General features: G+C 43.6%; 1 protein-coding gene across 2 annotated transcripts; it reads right to left on the reverse strand.

The window, feature by feature from the left end:
• Positions 1–375: 375 nt before the first annotated feature.
• Positions 376–15,156, reverse strand: LOC115111430 (keratin, type I cytoskeletal 18-like). 2 transcript variants are annotated; one of them, XM_029637465.2, is made up of 10 exons: positions 15,061–15,156; positions 14,662–14,887; positions 13,585–14,004; positions 13,221–13,303; positions 12,392–12,548; positions 9,054–9,218; positions 8,637–8,762; positions 7,377–7,594; positions 3,179–3,204; positions 376–3,032 (listed from the first exon to the last, which is right to left on the reverse strand). In XM_029637465.2, the coding sequence occupies exons 3-10, from the start codon at positions 13,990–13,992 to the stop codon at positions 2,917–2,919; spliced, it is 1,299 nt and encodes a 432-aa protein (XP_029493325.1). In that variant the 5' UTR covers positions 13,993–14,004; positions 14,662–14,887; positions 15,061–15,156; the 3' UTR covers positions 376–2,916. The 2 variants fall into 2 exon arrangements, with proteins under 2 accessions (XP_029493325.1, XP_029493324.1); XM_029637464.2 differs by having other exon boundaries at positions 13,585–14,009.
• Positions 15,157–18,263: the final 3,107 nt, after the last annotated feature.

An 18,263-nucleotide genomic window follows, 5' to 3' on the forward strand; every position in this document is an offset into this window, starting at 1 on the left:
ATGCGTAGCACAATAATCCAGAAAAACAGGACAATACAATGCTTTTCATGGCATCAATTGTACTGCCTGCCTATGCTGTCAAGGGCGTCACTGTTGTCATTGCAAACTAACGTGTTTGCAGAAACGTTTGAGACGTTATTTAGACATCTCTCTCTCTCTCTCTCTCTCTCTCTCTCTCTCTCTCTCTCTCTCTCTCACACACACACACACACACACTCTCTCACACATCTGAGACTACTGTATTTGGGCCTCTCTTCAGTTTCTGCCTCCCTATTATTTTCAGTCCCTGATTATTCTTCCATAGATTTTCCATGTAGCCTTGTGTCACCACTATGACAGCATATAAAGTACCCGTCAAAAGTTTGTACACACCCACTCATTCAAGGGCTTTTATTTAGTTTAACTTTTTTCTACATTGTAGAATAATAGTGAAGACATCAAAACTATGAAATAACACATATGGAATCATGTAGTAACCAAAAAAGTATTAAACAAATCCAAATCTATTTTATATTTAAGATTCTTCAAAGTAGCCACCCTTTGCCTTGATGACAGCTTTGCACACTCTTGATATTCTCTCAACCAGCCTCATGAGGTAGTGACCTGGAATGCATTTCAATTAACAGGTGTGCCTTGTTAAAAGTTAATTTATGGAATCTCTTTCCTTCTTAATGCGTTTGAGCCAATCAGTTGTGCTGTGACAAGGTAGGGGTGGTATACAGAAGATAGCCATATTTGGTAAAAGACCAAATCCATATTATAGCAAGAACAGCTCAAATAAGCAAAGAGAAATTACAGTCCATCATTAATTTAAGAAATGAAGGTCAGTCAATCAAGAATATTCCAAGAATTTTGCACTTGAATAAACTTTCAGTCGCAAAACCATCAAGCGCTATGATCAAACTGGCTCTCCTGAGGACCGCCACAGGAAAGGAAGACCCAGAGTTTCCTCTGCTGCAGAGGATAAGTTCATGAGAGTTAACTGCACCTCAGATTGCAGCCCAAATAAATGCTTCACAGACTTGATGTAACAGACACATCTCAACATCAACGGTTCAGAGGAGATGGTTGAATTGCTGCAAAAAAAACACTACTAAAGGACATCAATAATAATAAGAGACTTAGTGGGCCAAGAAACATGAGCAATGCACATTAGACCGGTGGAAATCTGTCTGGTCTGATGAGTTCAAATTTGAGATTTTTGGTCCCAACCGCGTGTCTTTGTGAGACACAGAGTAGGTGAACGGATGATCTCCGCATATGTGGTTCCCACTGTGAAGCATGGAGGAGGAGGTGTGGGGGTGCTTTGCTGGTGACACTGTCAGTGATTTATTTACAATTCAAGGCACACTTAACCACCATGGCTACCACAGCATTCTGCAGCGATATGCCATCCCGTCTGGTTTGTGCTTAGTGGACTATCATTCGTTTTCCAACAGGACAATGATCCAAAACACACCTCCAGGCTTTGTAAGGGCTATTTGACCAAGGAGAGGGATGGAAGTTGCAAAGAAAAAGCCATATCTCAGACTGGCCAACAAAAAGAAAAGATGAAGATGGAGAAAAGAACACTGACACTGGACAGAGAGAGGAACTCTGCCTACAAGGCCAGCGTCCCGGAGTCGCCTCTTCACTGTTGACGTTGAGACTGGTGTTTTGCGGATACTATTTAATGAAGCTGCCAGTTGAGGACAAAATAGACACTCTAATGTACCTATCATCTTGCTCAGTTGTGCACCAGGGCCTCCCACTCCTCTTTCTATTCTGGTTATAGCCAGTTTGTTCTGTGAAGGGAGTAGCACACAGCGTTGTACAAGATCTTCAGTTTCTTGGCAAGTTCTCACATGGAATAACCTTCAATTCTCAGAACAAGAATAGACTGACGATTTTCAGAAGAAAGTTATTTGTTCCTGGCCATTTTGAGCCTGTAATTGAACCCACAAATGCTGATGCTCCAGATACTCAACCAGTCTAAAGAAAGGCAGTTTTATTGCTTCTTTAATCAGGACAACAGTTTTCAGCTGTCCTAACATAATTGCAAAATGGTTTTCAATTAGCCTTTTAAAATTATACACTTGGATTAGCTAACACAACGTGCCATTGGAACACAGGAGTGATGGTTGCTGATAATTGGCCTCTGTACGCCTATTTAGATATTCCATTAAAAATCTGCCGTTTCCAACTATAATAGTAATTTACAACATTAACAATGTCTACACTGTATTCCTGATCAATTTTATGTTATTTTAATGGACAAAAATGTTGCTTTTCTTTCAAAAACAAGGACATTGCTAAGTGACCCCAAACATTTGAACGGTAGTGTGTGTATATATATATGTATATATATATATTATATTTAATACAATTCCATATGGAAATGATCTGACAATGTACTTACTTTTAGTTGTATTCCACTTTGTAACTACTGCTAACAGAGAGTTTCCTTTCATTACAATACAATCATTACATTTATCTGCAGCTACAATATAGGCATAATTACATTTTGGTGAATGTACAGCATAGTTGCAAAGTTACTATATGCCGTAAAGAACTTAATGTAAAGTAGAATGTTGAAGGGATCTCTCATGCTCTCCCGCTCAGATAAAAACAGACACACTTCTAGTCCACAATTAGCCTACTACTGTTTACTATTTCTCAAATAAACCCCAAATTATATATTCCCAATATTGATTATACATTGACCCCACACATTTCCCACATTTTAGTCTCCAGTTATTGCATGTCCAGAGATTGGTGGTCGAACATCTCCTTAGTCGACTCAGACTGTCCTTGTTTGTAGATTAAAAAGCATTCTTTTACAAATGTGTGATTTCAACTAGAATGTGGAGGGCCAAGGCTCTGTGTATGTGATGAAGAGGAAGATAATGAAGATATAAACGAATGGAGCTGATTATCTTATTTCTTGCTGTCTTTGATCTGCTCCACCTCACTGGATTCTTCCACTACCCTGCCGTTGATCATGGTCTGGGTGACCACCTTGACGATCTTCCTGGTCCTCACCTCGGGCTCCTCTGTAACACAGAACAGATCCACAGTTTCAGTTTCCACTTATCAGCACTAGTACACTGTAATAGCTGGTGTGTGGCACAAAATGGCTGCCAGGATTTTAAAGGCTGGGATAGAGGTTAGAGAAGAAATTATCTGACAATGTACTTACTTTTAGTTGGAGGCATTTCCTTGATCCTGAAAGTCAAATCAATAAAACACAATTTACTTACACTGAACAAAAATATAAATGCAACATGCGACAGTTTCAAAGATTTTACAGAGTTACAGTTCATATAAGGAAATCAGTCAATTGAAATAAATTCATTAGGCTCTAATCTTTAGATTTCACATGACTGGGAATACAGATATGCATCTGTTGGCCACAGATACCTTTAAAACTTCTTAGGGATCAAATCCCGTTACGGGATCGATTTGACAACATCCGGTGAAATGGCAGAGCGCCAAATTCCAATTAAATTACTATAAATATTAAACTTTCATGAAATCACACATGCAATACATCAAATTAAAGCTACACTTGTTGTTAATCCAGCCAATGTGTCAGATTTGAAAAAGGCTTTACGGCAAAAGAAAACCATGCGATTATCAGAGGATAGCACCCCACAAAACAAACACATGACATTCATATTTCAACCCGCCGGGCGCGACACAAAGCTCAGAAATAACGATATAATTAATGCCTTACCTTTAAAGATCTTCTTTTGTTGGCACTCCAAAATGTCCCATAAACATCACAAACGGTCATTTTGTTCGATAAATTCCGTCGTTATATACCCAAAATGTCCATTTATTTGGCGCGTTTGATCCAGAAAAACACTGGTTCCAACTCGCGCCACATGACTACAAAATATCTAGTAAATTACATGTAAACTTGTTCCAAACATTTCAAACAACTCTCCTAATACAACTTTAGGTATTTTTTAACGTAAATAATTGATACAATTTAAGACAGGATAAACTGTGTTCAATACCGGACGAAAACAAAGTGGGGCGTGCTTTCAGGTCGCACGCCTCTTAACAAACAGTACACTTCACTCAACCCTCGTTCTGAACTGCCCTACTTCTTCATTACACAAAGGATAAACATCAACCAATTTCTAAAGACTGTTGACGTCTAGTGGAAGCGATAGGAACTGCAAGCAAGTGCCTTAGAAATCCAGATCCCTGTAGAAAACCCATTGAAAAGAGAGTGACCTCAAAAAATGTTTTTCCTAGATGGTTTGTCCCCGGGGTTTCGCCTGCCAAATAAGTTCTGTTATACTCACAGACATCTTCAAACAGTTTTAGAAACTTCAAAGTGGTTTCTATCCAAATCTACTAATAATATGCATATCCTAGCTTCTGGGCCTGAGTAGCAGGCAGTTTACTTTGGGCACGCTTTTCATCCGGACGTGAAAATACCGCCCCCTAAGAAGTTTTTTTTTAAAGTTTGGGGCGTGACTGCCATTGGCTTGTGGAATGTTGTCCTACTCCTCTTCAATGGCAGTGCGAAGTTGCTGGATATTGGCGGAAACTGGAACAAGCTGTCAATCCAGAGCATCTCAAACATGCTCAACGGGTGACATGTCTGTTAAATATGTACAGTCGTGGCCAAAATTTTTGAGACTGACACAAATATTAATTTCCACAAAGTTTGCTGTTCAGTGTCTTTAGATATTTTTGTCAGATGTTACTATGGAATACTGAAGTATAATTAAATCAAATAAAATCTAATTTTATTTGTCTGTCACATACACATGGTTAGCAGATGTTAATGCGAGTGTAGCGAAATGCTTGTGCTTCTAGTTCCAACAATGCAGTAATAACCAACGAGTAATCTAACCTACAAGCATTTCATAAGTGTCAACGGCTTTTATTGACAATTACATGAAGTTAATGCAAAGAGTCGATATTTGCAGTGTTGACCCTTCTTTTTCAAGTCCTCTGCAATCCGTCCTGGCATGCTGTCTGGGCCACGCTGTCTGGGCCACTGATGGCAGCCCATTCTTGCATAATCAATGCTTGGAGTTTGTCAGAATTTGTGTTTTTTTTTTTGTCCACCCGCCTCTTGAGGATTGACACAAGTTCCCAATGGGATTAAGGTCTGGGGAGTTTCCAGACCATGGACCCAAAATATCGATGTTTTGTTCCCCGAGCCACTTAGTTATCACTTTTGCCTTATGGCAAGGTGATCCATCATGCTGGAAAAGGCATTGTTCGTCACCAAACTGTTCCTGGATGGTTGGGAGAAGTTGCTCTTGGAGGATGTGTTGGTACCATTCTTTATTCATGGCTGTGTTCTTAGGCAAGATTATGAGTGAGCCCACTCCCTTGGCTGAGAAGCAACCCCACACATGAATGGTCTCAGGATGCTTTACTGTTGGTATGACACAGGACTGATGGTAGCGCTCACCTTGTCTTCTCCGGACAAGCTTTTTTCCGGATGCCCCAAACAATCAGAAAGGGGATTCATCAGAGAAAATGACTTTACCCCAGTCCTCAGCAGTCCAATCCCTGTACCTTTTGCAGTCTGTCCCTGATGTTTTTCATGGAGAGAATTGGCTTCTTTGCTGCCCTCCTTGACACCAGGCCATCCTACAAAACTCTTCGCCTCACTGTGCGTGCAGATGCACTCACACCTGCCTGCTGCCATTCCGGAGGAAGCTCTGTACTGGTGGTGCCCCGATCCTGCTACTGAATCAACTTTACGAGACGGTCCTTGTGTTAGCTGGATTTCTTGGGCGCCCTGAAGCCTTCTTCACAACAATTGAACTGCTCTCCTTGAAGTTCTTGGTGATCCGATAAATGGTTGTTTTAGGTGCAATCTTACTGGCAGCAATATCCTTGCCTGTGAAGCCCTTTTTGTGCAAAGCAATGATGACGGCACGTGTTTCCTTGCAGAAACCATGGTTGACAGAGGAAGAACAATGATTCCAAGCACCACCCTCCTTTTGAAGCTTCCAGTCTGTTATTCGAACTCAATCAGCATGACAGAGTGATCTCCAGCCTTGTCCTCGTCAATACTCACACCTGTGTTAACAAGATAATCACTGACCTGATGTCAGCTGGCCCTTTTGTGGCAGGGCTGAAATGCAGTGGAAATGTTTTGGGGTGGGGATTCAGTTCATTTGCATGGCAAATAGGGACTTTGCAATTAATTGCAATTCATCTGATCACTCTTCATAACATTCTGGAGTATATGCAAATTTCCATCAAACAAACTGAGGCAGCAGACCTTGTGAAAATTAATATTTGTGTCATTCTCAAAACTTTTGGCCGCGACTGTAGGTCATGGAAGAACTTTCAGCTTCCAGGAATTGTGTATAGATCCTTGTGACATGGGGCTGTGCATTATCATGCTGAAACATGAGGTGATGGAGGCGGAGGAATGGCACAACAATGGGCCTCAGGATCTCGTCATGGTGTCTCTGTGCATCCAAATTGCCATCGCTAAAATGCAGTTGTGTTCGTTGTCCGTAGTTTATGCCTGCCCATACCATAACCCCACCGCCACCATGTTGCACTATGTTCATAACATTGATGTCAGTAAACTGCTTCCCCACATGGCACCTTACACGTGGTCTGCGGTTGTGAAGCCTGTTGGACATTTTGACAAATTTTCTAAAACAATGTTTTAGAACATGATGTTTGACCACCAATCTCTGGCTTATGGTAGAGAAATGAACATTACATTCTCTGGCAACAGCCCTTTTGGACATTCCTTCCGTCAGCATTCCAATTGCACCCTCTCTCAAAACTTGATACATCTGTGAAATTGTGTTGTGTGACAAAACTGTACATTTAAAGTGGCCTTTTATTTTCCCCAGCACAAGGTGTACCTGTGTAATGGTAATGCTGTTGAATCAGCTTCTTAATATGCCACAAATGTCAGGTGGATGGATTATCATGGCAAAGAAAAAATGCTCACTAACAGGATTGTAAACATATTTGTGCACAGAATTTGAGACATATAAGCTTTTTGTGCATATGGAACATTTCTGGGATCTTTTACTTCAGCTCATGAAACATGGAACCAACACTTTACATGTTGCGTTTATGTTTTTGTTCAGTGTACATATGACGGAAGTAAGCTAAGTCACACATACAGTGGTAGCATTGTCACCAGGCTCTTGTCTCATTTACCGTCTGAATTAGACGACAGTTCACCAAGGCTCAGGCTTGTTTCCAAATAACTCATACCAAGAAGAAGAATTCTCCCCCAGTATCTTACTGTATTTATGTTCAAATCTGAGGGAATGTCAGTGAGGGAGGTGAGGGAATGTCAATCTTCATAATAATTATGTCTGTGTAAATCTGAGCTTAAAAAATGAATACAAATATTAAAATAAATCTATAGAGGGACTCACACTTCCTCTCCCTCCAGCAGTCTCCTGTAGGTGGCGATCTCCAGCTCCAGGTTCTGCTTGATGCGGAGCAGCTGTTCATAGTCTGTCTTGTTGCGCTGCATGTCCAGACGCAGCTGGGACAGCTCCTCCTCCAGCTGAGACAGCATGGCTTGCAGACTGTCCATCTCCAGAGCATACTTATGGCCTGTCTCTCTCAGGTTCCCTTCCAACACACCCACCTGCATTGGGAACAGACAGGACAGGCCAGGGCAGCCAAGTTAACCTACTTTGTTTAGCTAGATGTTGGGATCGTCGCTAAGCTAAGGCGCTAATTTTATACTCAGGCATGCTAGAAATGTGATAGTGTCTTACCACTACACCACTCATCACTGTAATGCTTATGTTATACACAAATATGGCTGCCAAATTGTTGTAGCTTGGCACTAGCTCATCACTTTTCAAGCTGGCGCACTAATATTATATACAGACACAGCAGCCATGTTATATGCTCCTGAGTAGAACTACACAGTCTGTATATGGCTCTCGAATTCCACACCTGGCTCATCAATTTACCATCTGTCAACCCTCACCAATTGACCAGCAAGACCAGGGAGTGTCATCCTCACTCATCATTCTTCAGCTTATAGAGACATTAGGTTCTTTATCAGGTTGAACAAACACACAGGATCTGTTTTCCAAACCAGCGCCTTCTCTATGTAGATCTGGAGCTGCTGCGGGATGTATATATCTACCCTCACATGTTACTGACAGTGCCACAGATATGACCTTGATTTGTCTGGCTCTGTCTGGGTCCTGACACATTGATGAATTGATCTCCATTTACCTCCATTCACTCAGGAGAGCAGAGGATATTCACTGTGTGCACTGCAGCACTGTTTCTTTATAATGGCAAAACAGATGCAGATGTGAAGCAACACACTAAGAGAGGATGACTCAATCTATTTGAGCAGTGTTTTTCCATGCACCTCCCACAGGGTTCATTTTACAATGATGCCCAGTGATTCAGTATCCTCAAAATCCAAAATGAATTGACCCCAACCCTGCTTCTCATCAGGGAGAAAGCATTGGTAGAGGCCGAGGAAATGGTAGAGGACAGATAAGGGTGTGTCTGGACAGAAAGGGTGTGTGTCTGGACTGTTGAAAGGGGTGTGTCTGGACAGAAAGGGGCTGTGTCTGTACAGCTGAAGCGTGTGTGTCTGGACTGAAAGGGGCGTGTCGACAGAAGGTGGTGTTTGGACAGCTGAAGGACTGCTGCAGTACCTGTTTGCGCAGACTGTCCAGTTCCCCCTCCAGGGCCTGTAGGAAGCGGCGTCTCTCGCTGAGCTCACTCTGAGCACAGCGTAGCGCCTCACCGCTCTCCTTTACCTCTGACTGCACTGACTCCAGCTGCAAAACACACACACACGTACACACACATACACACACACACACACAGACACAAGTGCACGCACACACACACACACACACACACACATATCATACGTGTACATACAGTAAACAATCAGGCTGACACTGAATAAGTATTCCATTGCACCAGCAGTGTTGCATACACACAGCAGTCATAAGTACATCTACCCACATACAGTACTACGTTCACAAACACAGATGATATACTGTAGACATCCTACTGAGCTCAGCTGAGTTCTTCATCATTACCATGTCAGATGTCTCACTGACCTTCTTAAGGTACCAGGTCTCTGAGTCCTCCTTGTTCTTACGCGCAATGCCCTCATACTGGTTCCTCAGCTCAGCCATAATGGCCCCAAGGTCTGGGCCCTGGGCTGCATCCACCTCCACATTCACCTGCTCGTTGGCCATACGGGCCTTCATGGAGCCCATCTCCTACAGGGACAGAGACCATAGTTGGGGTCAACTCCATTTCAATGCAGTCACCTCAGGAATGAAACTGGAGTTAGAATTGGAATGGAATTGACCCCAACCCTGATAGAGAGAGACAAACACATTCAGTGGCCTGAAAATTGAAAACTGTAATGGCTGATACTGATAGGTTCTAATCAATGTCTACACACTAACACCCAGATGTCAGGCGACAGTTGAGGTCAGTGTGTTGTTGCTGGTTTTTTATTTATTTTTATTTAACCTTTATTTAACCAGGTAGGCAAGTTGAGAACAAGTTCTCATTTACAATTGCGACCTGGCCAAGATAAAGCAAAGCAGTTCAACAGATACAACGGCACAGAGTTACACATGGAGTAAAACAAACATACAGTCAATAATACAGTATAAACAAGTCTATATACAATGTGAGCAAATGAGGTGAGAAGGGAGGTAAAGGCAAAAAAGGCCATGGTGGCGAAGTAAATACAATATAGCAAGTAAAACACTGGAATGGTAGTTTTGCAATGGAAGAATGTGCAAAGTAGAAATAAAAATAATGGGGTGCAAAGGAGCAAAATAAATAAATACAGTAGGGGGAGAGGTAGTTGTTTGGATTAAATTATAGGTGGGCTATGTACAGGTGCAGTAATCTGTGAGCTGCTCTGACAGTTGGTGCTTAAAGCTAGTGAGGGAGATAAGTGTTTCCAGTTTCAGAGATTTTTGTAGTTCGTTCCAGTCATTGGCAGCAGAGAACTGGAAGGAGAGGCGGCCAAAGAAAGAATTGGTTTTGGGGGTGACTAGAGAGATATACCTGCTGGAGCGTGTGCTACAGGTGGGAGATGCTATGGTGACCAGCGAGCTGAGATAAGGGGGGACTTTACCTAGCAGGGTCTTGTAGATGACACGGAGCCAGTGGGTTTGGCGACGAGTATGAAGCGAGGGCCAGCCAACGAGAGTGTACAGGTCGCAATGGTGGGTAGTATATGGGGCTTTGGTGACAAAACGGATTGCACTGTGATAGACTGCATCCAATTTGTTGAGTAGGGTATTGGAGGCTATTTTGTAAATGACATCGCCAAAGTCGAGGATTGGTAGGATGGTCAGTTTTACAAGGGTATGTTTGGCAGCATGAGTGAAGGATGCTTTGTTGCGAAATAGGAAGCCAATTCTAGATTTAACTTTGGATTGGAGATGTTTGATATGGGTCTGGAAGGAGAGTTTACAGTCTAACCAGACACCTAAGTATTTGTAGTTGTCCACGTATTCTAAGTCAGAGCCGTCCAGAGTAGTGATATTGGACAGGCGGGTAGGTGCAGGTAGCGATCGGTTGAAGAGCATGCATTTAGTTTTACTTGTATTTAAGAGCAATTGGAGGCCACGGAAGGAGAGTTGTATGGCATTGAAGCTTGCCTGGAGGGTTGTTAACACAGTGTCCAAAGAAGGGCCAGAAGTATACAGAATGATGTCGTCTGCGTAGAGGTGGATCAGAGACTCACCAGCAGCAAGAGCGACCTCATTGATGTATACAGAGAAGAGAGTCGGTCCAAGAATTGAACCCTGTGGCACCCCCATAGAGACTGCCAGAGGTCCAGACAGCAGACCCTCCGATTTGACACACTGAATTCTATCAGAGAAGTAGTTGGTGAACCAGGCGAGGCAATAATTTGAGAAACCAAGGCTGTCGAGTCTGCCGATGAGGATGTGGTGATTGACAGAGTCGAAAGCCTTGGCCAGATCAATGAATACGGCTTCACAGTAATGTTTCTTATCAATGGCGGTTAAGATATTGTTTAGGACCTTGAGCGTGGCTGAGGTGCACCCATGACCAGCTCTGAAACCAGATTGCATAGCAGAGAAGGTATGGTGAGATTCGAAATGGTCGGTAATCTGTTTGTTGACTTGGCTTTCGAAGACCTTAGAAAGGCATGGTAGGATAGATATAGGTCTGTAGCAGTTTGGGTCAAGAGTGTCCCCCCCCCCTTTGAAGAGGGGGATGACCGCAGCTGCTTTCCAATCTTTGGGAATCTCAGACGACACGAAAGAGAGGTTGAACAGGCTAGTAATAGGGGTGGCAACAATTTCGGCAGGTAATTTTAGAAAGAAAGGGTCCAGATTGTCTAGCCCGGCTGATTTGTAGGGGTCCAGATTTTGCAGCTCTTTCAGAACATCAGCTGAACGGATTTGGGAGAAGGAGAAATGGGGAAGGCTTGGGCGAGTAGCTGTTGGGGGTGCAGTGCTGTTGACCGGGGTAGGAGTAGCCAGGTGGAAAGACTGGCCAGCCGTAGAAAAATGCTTATTGAAATTCTCAATTATGGTGGATTTATCAGTGGTGACAGTGTTTCCTATCTTCAGTGCAGTGGGCAGCTGGGAGGAGGTGTTCTTATTCTCCATGGACTTAACAGTGTCCCAGAACTTTTTTGAGTTAGTGTTGCAGGAAGCAGTTCTGGTTCTATGGGGAGGCAGCCAGGTGAGCTCTTAAAAAGGTATCTGATGGAAACATTGACACTCTATTGTCTGTTAATATACACTTGTACATATGTGAATTAGCACAAATATAAGAACCCAATAAATTATTTATTATTATTATGAATTATTCAGAGGTAATATTGTGTGTGTGTGTGGGAGATATAATTTTTACTAGGGAGCCTGAGTTGTTGGCCACATCCTGGACACCACACCTGGCTGTCCAAACACACACACTCCCTGTGGCTAGTGGAGCTTACGTAATGATGTGTGTGTGTGTGTGTGCAGTAGTCTGTATGATCATAGTATCACTAGACTCAAAGACTACAAGTAGTACAGGGTGTGGTCATTCTACCCGTGATTATATTTCAGTGACATTCAACATGCATGGGGGAATGAAACTGTATTCACGTACCAAATGAGAATATATTTTTAATTTGAACACAATTACCCATGTACCAACAAGCACCATTTGCCTGAAATAATAAACATTTTACGAAGTAAAACAAGATGCCATAAGGATACCATATGAAGCCTCATGTTTTTTTGAGGATGTAATTCATATTTAAGATTATGTGCACTGGAACAAACCTCCCCTGAACCAAAAACAGTTTGACAACGTGTGAAGTGATTAGGTTGATGTGTAATTACTCATCAGTATTGACCCATCAGTATTGACTCATCAGTTTTGACCCATACAGCGGAGCTCTCACCTCATCGTGATTCTTCTTGAGGAAGTAGAGCTCCTCCTTCAAGCTGTCCAGGTCTCCTCTCAGGGTGGCTATGATCTGGTCGTGGTCTGACTTGGCCCTCCGGAGAGCCAGACAGTCCCTCTCTACAGACTGGCACAGTGTGGCCTCAGCCTCCCATCTACACAAATGGATGGTAACAAAGGCATAACACACAGTCATGGACACACACACAGATACACATGCCGGTATGCAGACACACGCACGCAGGTAAACACACACACTTAACCATACCTCGGTCAGCAGACACATCTACACATTCTGTGAGCACTGCTGCATTCCAACATTTGACTGTATACCATCAGTACATTGTGAATACATAGGGACCTTGACACAGACAACTCTGGCGCCTCTTGATTTGTGCTTCACCTTGTCAACCACAGATTTCTCTGAAATGGATGATGTTTCATTGACCCTATCTATCTATCTATCCATCATGGCCAGTGCTAACTGATGGCCTCCTTTCAGTCTGTGAGTACCGTGGGAGCAGGCTCTTATTTCTCAGCCTGACAGAGAGGTCATTTATCCAAAGTGCAACGTAGTCTAGCACTCCCATGTGAATCTCACAGACAGGCAGGTAAAAGAAAAGCCCCTCTGTGTTGGCACCATAGAGATCTTATTAAATTACTAGAGGGGCTATGTCATGAACCCTAAAAGTTCCAGAATGGGGTGAAAGCACTGGCAAACCATGGTTGACCAACTCCCTGACCAAAATAGCTGACCTTTATCCCATCATAAGAAGGTTCATGTCCATTCTAGTATTCTAATTCCTAATTCTATGTTTGGCACTCACTTGACCCTGAAGTCATCGGCGGCCAGCTTGGCGTTATCAATCTCCAGCATGATGCGGGCATTCTCCAGGGTCTTCTTTCTCACCTGAGAAGTAGCAGGAAGGAAGGAACACATTTACTTTAAAGTTAGACACTAAAGCACATAGATACACATCTGAAAGTGTCCCATCGCAGGACAGCAGTCGGATCTGATGTACTAGTGAAAGAAGAAAGTTGAGGAGCATGACAGGGCACATACAGGAGACGTTTGTGGAATAGGACTACACAATGTAAACAATAAGGGTACCCAGGTATTGTGACCTATACACAATTACTGACCAGCTGATTACATATCATATTCATCATTACGGCCAGGTGGGCACTGACCTCCTGTCCAATGGCGTGAGCCTGGGCCATCATACCCTCGATATCGTGACCTTTGGGAGCCCGCTCCAGCATCAGTTGTTTGATCTTGAGCTCCAGCTCAGCGTTGGATCGCTCCAGGGAGCGCACCTTGTCCAGGTAGTTGGACAGCCGGTCATTCAGGCCCTGCATGGTCTCCTTGTCGCTGGCGCCCACACCCATGCCGTTCAGGGAGGAGAGGGCGCCCAGGACATTGAGCCCGTTGCCCATGGAGAGGGAGCGGGAGAGGGACAGGGTGCTGGCAGAGGACAGGGAGGAGACAGGGGCTTTGGAGCGGCTCCTGCCACCACTACTACTGCTGTCTCTCAGAGACATGCTGGAGAAGGATGGCTGGCGGGCTGAGTAGCTGCGCATGGAGAAGGTGGAGGACATAGTGCGTTTCTGCTGTGCTGGGGCAGAGTGGTGGAGAGAGTAGAGTGTTGTCAGTTGTCACTAACTGGCCAAGCTGCAAAGGCAAAAGTTATTACATTTCTCTCCTAAAAATCTGAATTAGAATCTAACCATAACCTTAACCACACTACTAAGCAGAGTAGAGAAGGACTAAAACACACTGTTTGAACTATTCTGTCATTTGTAATCATATAGCAGCTGGACTATAAACCCACTGTAAATGCAGTGTTGTGTCATTATAGAAACATACAGCACACAGAGCTCAGATCTAAACTCATGATATTCTGAATGTCTCATGTCAATTGTGCACAATAGACTCTCAGTCAATATTGCTTTAGCGAACAATACAGTATGTTTGAAATCATCCAATCATCTAATATCCATGAAGCTGAAATCTCCATCTCCTTGCACAAGACAAATGAATTTAGCATCTAGATGTCACTGCTTCAGACCTACTGTACATTGTGTTTTAACTCTCCCCTCCCCAGTGTGAACTGAAAAAATACAAAGAAACCCGTGCTTTACCGAACACTAAAAAACCTGTTAACTGTCAATTTCAGGTCACACAACAGAAATAAGTTCAACATACATAATCATAATCTATTTACAAACTTTTGGAAAATAAAGAACTTCAAAGAAAAAAGTACTTACATATGAATGTGTGCTGAAGCAGGTCCTGTGAAAAGTTGTTTGTGGTGTGATGGGTTCCGACCCTGATGGTACAGGTGACTGTTATGGCTATATGAGAATCCTCAGGTGAGCTGGGCTGTGTCACCGAAGGGCGCGAGGGACTGGCTCAGAATACATGTGTATTGGGCGGAGCCATCATGGATGTATCCAATCGAAAGGATCCACTAGTAGAGCGCAATGTGACACCCTAGAGGGGTACAACATTTTAAGTCTTGCCATGATAGATAAAATATATCATCATTATAATCCCCTCAAATAGGTTTACAAAAAATCGCATCATCGTAATGATACACCAACAACTGAACAAGCATGGCAGAAATACTGTATATAATACAATAGACGTATATTAATTAGACTTACGTTATACTAAAAATCAATGCTAGCACATCAATGACGGACCAATAATGCTAGGGCAAACTGAGAAGTCACACAGACAGTCTCTACTGCCTGTTATGCTTCCAATCTCAGTACAGTAACAGCATCCTCTTTAAAGGCACTGTCCTGTCTGACCTGATTAGCTACAATGGAGAGTTTAGCTAGGGGTGATCACACACACCCACACACACACACACACACACACTATCACACTGAACAGGGCTCCTATTGAGCCGCAGCACAATGCAGAGTAACCGGATACAACTGTTCCATGTGAGGATGGGCTGAGGGCCGAGGGGCTGGGGAGAGCAGGGAGGAAGGGAGGAAGCTGGGACAATGGAGAGAGAGAGTGAGGAGAGAGGAAAGAAAGGAAAAACCCCTGAGAAATGGTACCGAGGTGGGCGGAAGTTTAAGTTTGGTTTGGGGCTGAGCTCTGGCCTAAAAACACGGACATACCCTTGCATTGCAAGTCTAGGTTTTGGTAATGTCTATCTGTGCCTTCGTGCAGTCCTTATTTTTGATATCTAAACACTGTCAGATTGAACAACATCTGCATTTAACAATGAAAGAGATGTGCTTTTTGAGTCAAACTGGGAAATAATACGTTTGAAGTGGTTCCTTATGGGAAACATCACCACCTCCAACACATCAGATACTAAAACTGACCTTGTTCATATTGACAGACCTGGACCCTGACCACATGAGGAAATCCAAAGTTGGTATTAACAATATATAAACAAATTGTTGGGATAATTAAGATTGTAAGGTTATGGTGTAATTCTTACAGCTGTAGTCTGGATGAGCATAAATGATGAATCCCTAATCACTGTGTGAAGAGTGGAGACATACCTGTTGACATCCCCAACATGAAATGTTGATAGGAGCTTCCTTAGGCAGTGCTTTCACCCCATTCAGTGGTAAGAAGGAGCTATTGCATTTATAGGCAACTACATTCATTTTCTGAAATAGCAAAGCAGACTTAAATTGATATACCAGACACTAGCAACACTTTCCTAATATTGAGTTACCCCCCTGCCCACACCCGCCCGCCCCATTTTGCCCTCAGAATAGCCTCAATTTGTCGGGGAATAGACTCTACAAGGTGTCAAAAGCATTCAACAGGGATGCTGACTCCAATGCTTCCCAGAGTTGTGCCAAGTTGGCTTGATGTCCTTTAGGTGGTGGGCAATTCTTGATACACACGGGAAACTGTTGCGCTTGAAAACCCCAGAAGTGTTGCAGTTCTTGACACAAACTGGTACCCCTGGCACCTACTATTACCATACCCCTTTCAAAGGCGCACATCTATTGCCTTGTCCATTCACCTTCTGTATGGCACACGTACACAATCCATGTTCCAAGTGTCTCAAGGCTTAAAAATCCTTCTTTAACCTGTCTCATCCCCTTCACATCAAATCAAACCAAACTTTATTTGTCACATGCACCGAATACACATGCTCCGAATACTTGCTCACCTTACCGTGAAATGCTTACTTACAAGTCCTTAACCAATAGTGCAGTTCAAGAAGAGTTAAGAAAATATTTACCAAATAAACGAAAGAAAAAATAATAAAAAGTAACACAATAACATAACAATAACAAGGCTATATATAGGGGGTACCGGTTCCCGAGTCAGTGTGCGGGGATACATATTAGAGACTATTTGTACATGTAGGTAGGGGTGAAATGACTATGTATAGATAATACACAGCGAGTTGCAGCAGTATACAAAACAAATGGAGGGGGGAGTCAATGTAATAGTCCGGTGGCCATTTGATTAATTGTTCAGCAGTCTAATAGCTTGGGGGTAGAAGCTGTTAAGGAGATTTTTGGTCCTTGGTGCTCCGGTACCGCTTGCCGTGCGGGTAGCAGAGAAAACAGTCTATGACTTGGGTGACTGGAGTCTCTGACAATTTTATGGGCTTTCCTCTGACATTGTCTATTCTATAGGTCCTGGATTGCAGGAAGCTTGGCCTCAGTGATGTATTGGGCCGTACGCACTACCCTCTTTAGCGCCTTACGGTCAGATGACGAGCAGTTGCCATACCAGGCGATGATGCCAGTCAGGATGTCAGGATGCTCTCGATGGTGCAGCTATATAACTTTTTGAGGATCTGGGGACCATTGCCAAATCTTTTCAGTCTCCTGAGGGGAAAAAGGTTTTGTCGTGCCCTCTTCACGACTGTCTTGGTGTGTTTGGACCATGATAGATAGCTGGTGATGTGGACACCAAGGAACTTTAAACTCTCGACCCGCTCCACTACAGCCCTGTTGATGTTAATGGGGGCCTGTTCGGCCCACCTTTTCCTGTAGTCCACGATCAGCTCCTTTGTCTTGCTCACATTGAGGGAGGGGTTGTTGTCCTGGCACCATAGCCTGTCTCATCGTTCTCGGTGATCAGTCCTACCACTGTTGTATCATCAGCAAACTTAATGATGGTGTTGGAGTCGTGGGTAAACAGGGAGTACAGGAGGGACTAAGTACACACCCCTGAGGGGCCCCAGTGTTGAGGATCAGCGTGGCAGACATGTTGTTTCCTACCCTTACCACCTGGAGGCGGCCCGTCAGGATGTCCAGGATCCAGTTACAGAGGGAGGTGTTTAGTCCCAGGGTCCTTAGCTTAGTGATGAGCTTCGTGGGCACTGTAGTGTTGAATACTGAGCTGTAGTCAATGAACAGCATTCTTACATAGCTGTTCCTTTTGTCCAGGTGGGAAAGGGCAGTGTGGAGTGCGATTGAGATTGCGTAATCTGTGGATCTGTTGGGGCGGTGATCGAATTGGAGTGGGTCTAGGGTATCCGGGAGGGCTCTGTTGATGTGAGCCATGACCAGCCTTTCAAAACACTTCATGGATACTGACGTGAGTGCTACAGGGCTGTAATCATTTAGGCAGGTTACCTTGACTTCCTTGGGCACAGGGTCTATGGTGGTATGCTTGAAACATGTACGTATTACAGACTCGGTCAGGGAGGGGTTGAAAATGTCAATGAAGACACTTTCCAGTTGGTCCACGCATGCTTTGAGTACACGTCCTGGTAATTCATCTGGCCCCGCGGCTTTGTGAATGTTGACCTATTTAAAGGTCTTTCTCATATCGGCTACTGAGAGCGTTATCACACAGTCATCCAGAACAGCTGGTGCTCTCATGCATGCTTCAGTGTTGCTTGCCTCGAAGCGAGCATAAAAGC

The sequence above is a fragment of the Oncorhynchus nerka genome, linkage group LG27 (genome assembly GCF_034236695.1).
Source record: "Oncorhynchus nerka isolate Pitt River linkage group LG27, Oner_Uvic_2.0, whole genome shotgun sequence".
NCBI classification, from domain to species: domain Eukaryota; kingdom Metazoa; phylum Chordata; class Actinopteri; order Salmoniformes; family Salmonidae; genus Oncorhynchus; species Oncorhynchus nerka.

What these genes read in the sequence shown, in the direction of transcription:
- LOC115111430 (XM_029637465.2), bottom strand. Translation starts at nt 13,992, where the DNA reads ATGTCCTCCACCTTCTCCATGCGCAGCTACTCAGCCCGCCAGCCATCC. An exon ending in CTCACGCCATTGGACAGGAG is followed by an intron (nt 13,304 to 13,584) that starts GTCAGTGCCCAC and finishes GCTACTTCTCAG; the next exon opens with GTGAGAAAGAAGACCCTGGA. An exon ending in TGGACAGTCTGCGCAAACAG is followed by an intron (nt 7,595 to 8,636) that starts GTACTGCAGCAG and finishes TTCCCAATGCAG; the next exon opens with GTGGGTGTGTTGGAAGGGAA.